Genomic DNA, 2,372 nt, shown 5'->3' on the forward strand with positions numbered 1-2,372 from the left:
GCCTATCCTTATACATATTATATCAATTTACCCACATACTAATACACATGTAGGATAATTTCTATGAATGAGACTGGATTAAAGGAGTTATTAAATTTAAATTTAACAATATTTTAAAATTTTGATAGAAATTACCAAATTATCCCTGATATCAATTATGCCAGTTTATTTTCACACCCATGTTGTATGAGAATACCTGTTTTCCCACAACTACTGTTAAACTCTTGGATCTTTGTGTGTTATAAATGAAAATGATAACTCATAGTTTTCTTTGCATTTTCCTTATGAGTGTGGTTAACAATAGTAAAATTAATAGCTACAATTTAGAGAGGACTACCATACCCCAGGCCTGTGTCACATAATTAATCCTCCCAACCACATGAAATAAGGCTGAGTTCAGTGACTTTCCCAGTGTTACATAGTTAATAAATAGTATAGCAGGGTTGTTTTCTTAACTGTTTCTCTTTCTGCCTGATAATCTGATAGATCCATGGATACTTTTGCCCCTGCATCCTAAGAGAGATCCTCAGGTCTCCTACTTTGGGGAGAGACCTTCCACAGAGGAAAACTGACTCTTAGGAGTTTCCATGGTATTAATACTATTTACAGTCAGCCCATCATGCCACCTAGGGAGCCATTTTTAGACATTTAGAATATTTTCCATGAGATCTCTGGGGAGGGTCCCAGATGATAATAGGATTTGTGTTCAGATTTGTAGCTATAATGGTATCTTTTTTTTTTTTTTTTTAACTTTTATATGCACTGGGAAACCAAAAAATTTATGTGACCCGTTTTATTGTGGTATTTGTTTCACTGCCGTGGTCTGGAATCAAACTGGCAATATCTCCGAGGTATGCCTGTACAGTCATGTTCTGAGGAACTGGCGTTTAGGACTTCAATATAGAAGTTTGGGGACACAATTCAGCCATAACTGCACAATATAAATATTTTTCTGGACTTACAGAGGACTGCCCATGGTAGGCATTCAGAACACAGTAGGAAATAGCCTTGCCGACCGTTTTCCATTGCAGCATCATGATGAGAGGCAGTAGGAGAGACCTGCCAAAACTGTGAGCTTATTCCCTGCTGCTGTGGGGCCGGGATCTTCTGAGCCTGTGCTGCCTCCAGTCTTGTTCAGCAAATAAATGAGCTGTCTTCCCTTTGGGTTTGGAATGCTTTTTTTGTAGGAAAGGAGTATCAAATACTGAACAGCTCAGAGAGAAACAGGTGTGTATGGGCTGTGGGCACTTGGCTCTGTTTACATGTGTGAGTGTTTTCTGGAACACCCCATCCAGGCCCGTTGAGGAGCTCTCACCAGCTGAAGGAAAAACTACCAATTTGGTATCCTTTTTTTTTTTAAAAGAGAAAGTTGGCATTAGTTTTGACTTTCATGCTAGAAATAAGGTGCTAAGATAGACCCAAAGATCACTCTAAACTCTTCCAGAATGAAAATTATGACATCAAAATGGAAACATGAAGTTAACGGCAATAGCAAACTTACTGAGTGCACCAAGCCATCTTTATTAGTCACCCTATCAGTAGAAACCTGCGATCTGTGACTTCTGAGTTAAGTGCTATTAGATCTCAGTTTTCAGTAGTCAGGGCTAAAGGATCACATTATTCAAGTTCATAATAATTTCTTGCTTGCATGTTACTTTTATTTCTATTGTGTTACTTTTCCTTCTGAAGACAGCACATGAGGCCTGTGTATTCTCCTTTAGCCCTCATTTTTGAATGAATTTATTGAGTAACTGGCTATGCCCAGTGTAATGCTGTTCTTTTTCTTATTGTACTATACAGGGAATAGCGGACAGGCTGGTCCTCTTAGACCTTTCAGAAGGAAATAAAGGAGGGACGATGGACCTTGACATCTTCAGTCTGCCTAATGTGGAGATCAGCAAAGGTCTGCTTATTCTGCTTAGGTGTTTGCCTTATTTGCTCTTGTTTTTGAGTCCCAGAATTTAAATGCTAAAAAGCACCTCGAAGTCCAAGTCCCTCATTTTACATATTGGGAAACTAAGATTCAAATAAGTTAAATGACTTTCCCAAAGTCATATAGAGATTGCAACCGATTATATCAACAAGATTAAATAAGCAAATAACATTCAGAATCATACATATTGGTCAGAAGAAGTTATTCTTTTTCTTTGATTTATACCTCAAGATAAATTTGTTTTCTCTGATTGCTTCCTTTCTCAGAATATATTGGTTAAAAGCACTGGTTACAGAGTTCAAAAGATGGAAGTTTGCATCTTAGCTCTGCCACATTATAGCTCTGACATTTGTCAGATTATATAAGTTCAGTTTTCTCATCTGTAAAATGAGAATAGTACCTACCTCTTGGTATATAGCAAAGTGCTAAGCCAAGATTA

General features: G+C 37.5%; 1 protein-coding gene across 1 annotated transcript in view; it reads left to right on the forward strand.

The window, feature by feature from the left end:
* The window catches only part of UEVLD (UEV and lactate/malate dehyrogenase domains), a 50,744-nt gene that overhangs the window by 26,648 nt on the left and 21,724 nt on the right, over positions 1-2,372 (forward strand). The window contains exon 5 of the mRNA XM_012654167.1: positions 1,801-1,903. Coding sequence (XP_012509621.1) covers positions 1,801-1,903 — 103 coding nt within the window. The remainder of the gene's footprint in view (positions 1-1,800; positions 1,904-2,372) is intronic.

This window comes from Propithecus coquereli, unplaced genomic scaffold (genome assembly GCF_000956105.1).
Source record: "Propithecus coquereli isolate 6110/MARCELLA unplaced genomic scaffold, Pcoq_1.0 Scaffold44, whole genome shotgun sequence".
Lineage (NCBI taxonomy): Eukaryota > Metazoa > Chordata > Mammalia > Primates > Indriidae > Propithecus > Propithecus coquereli.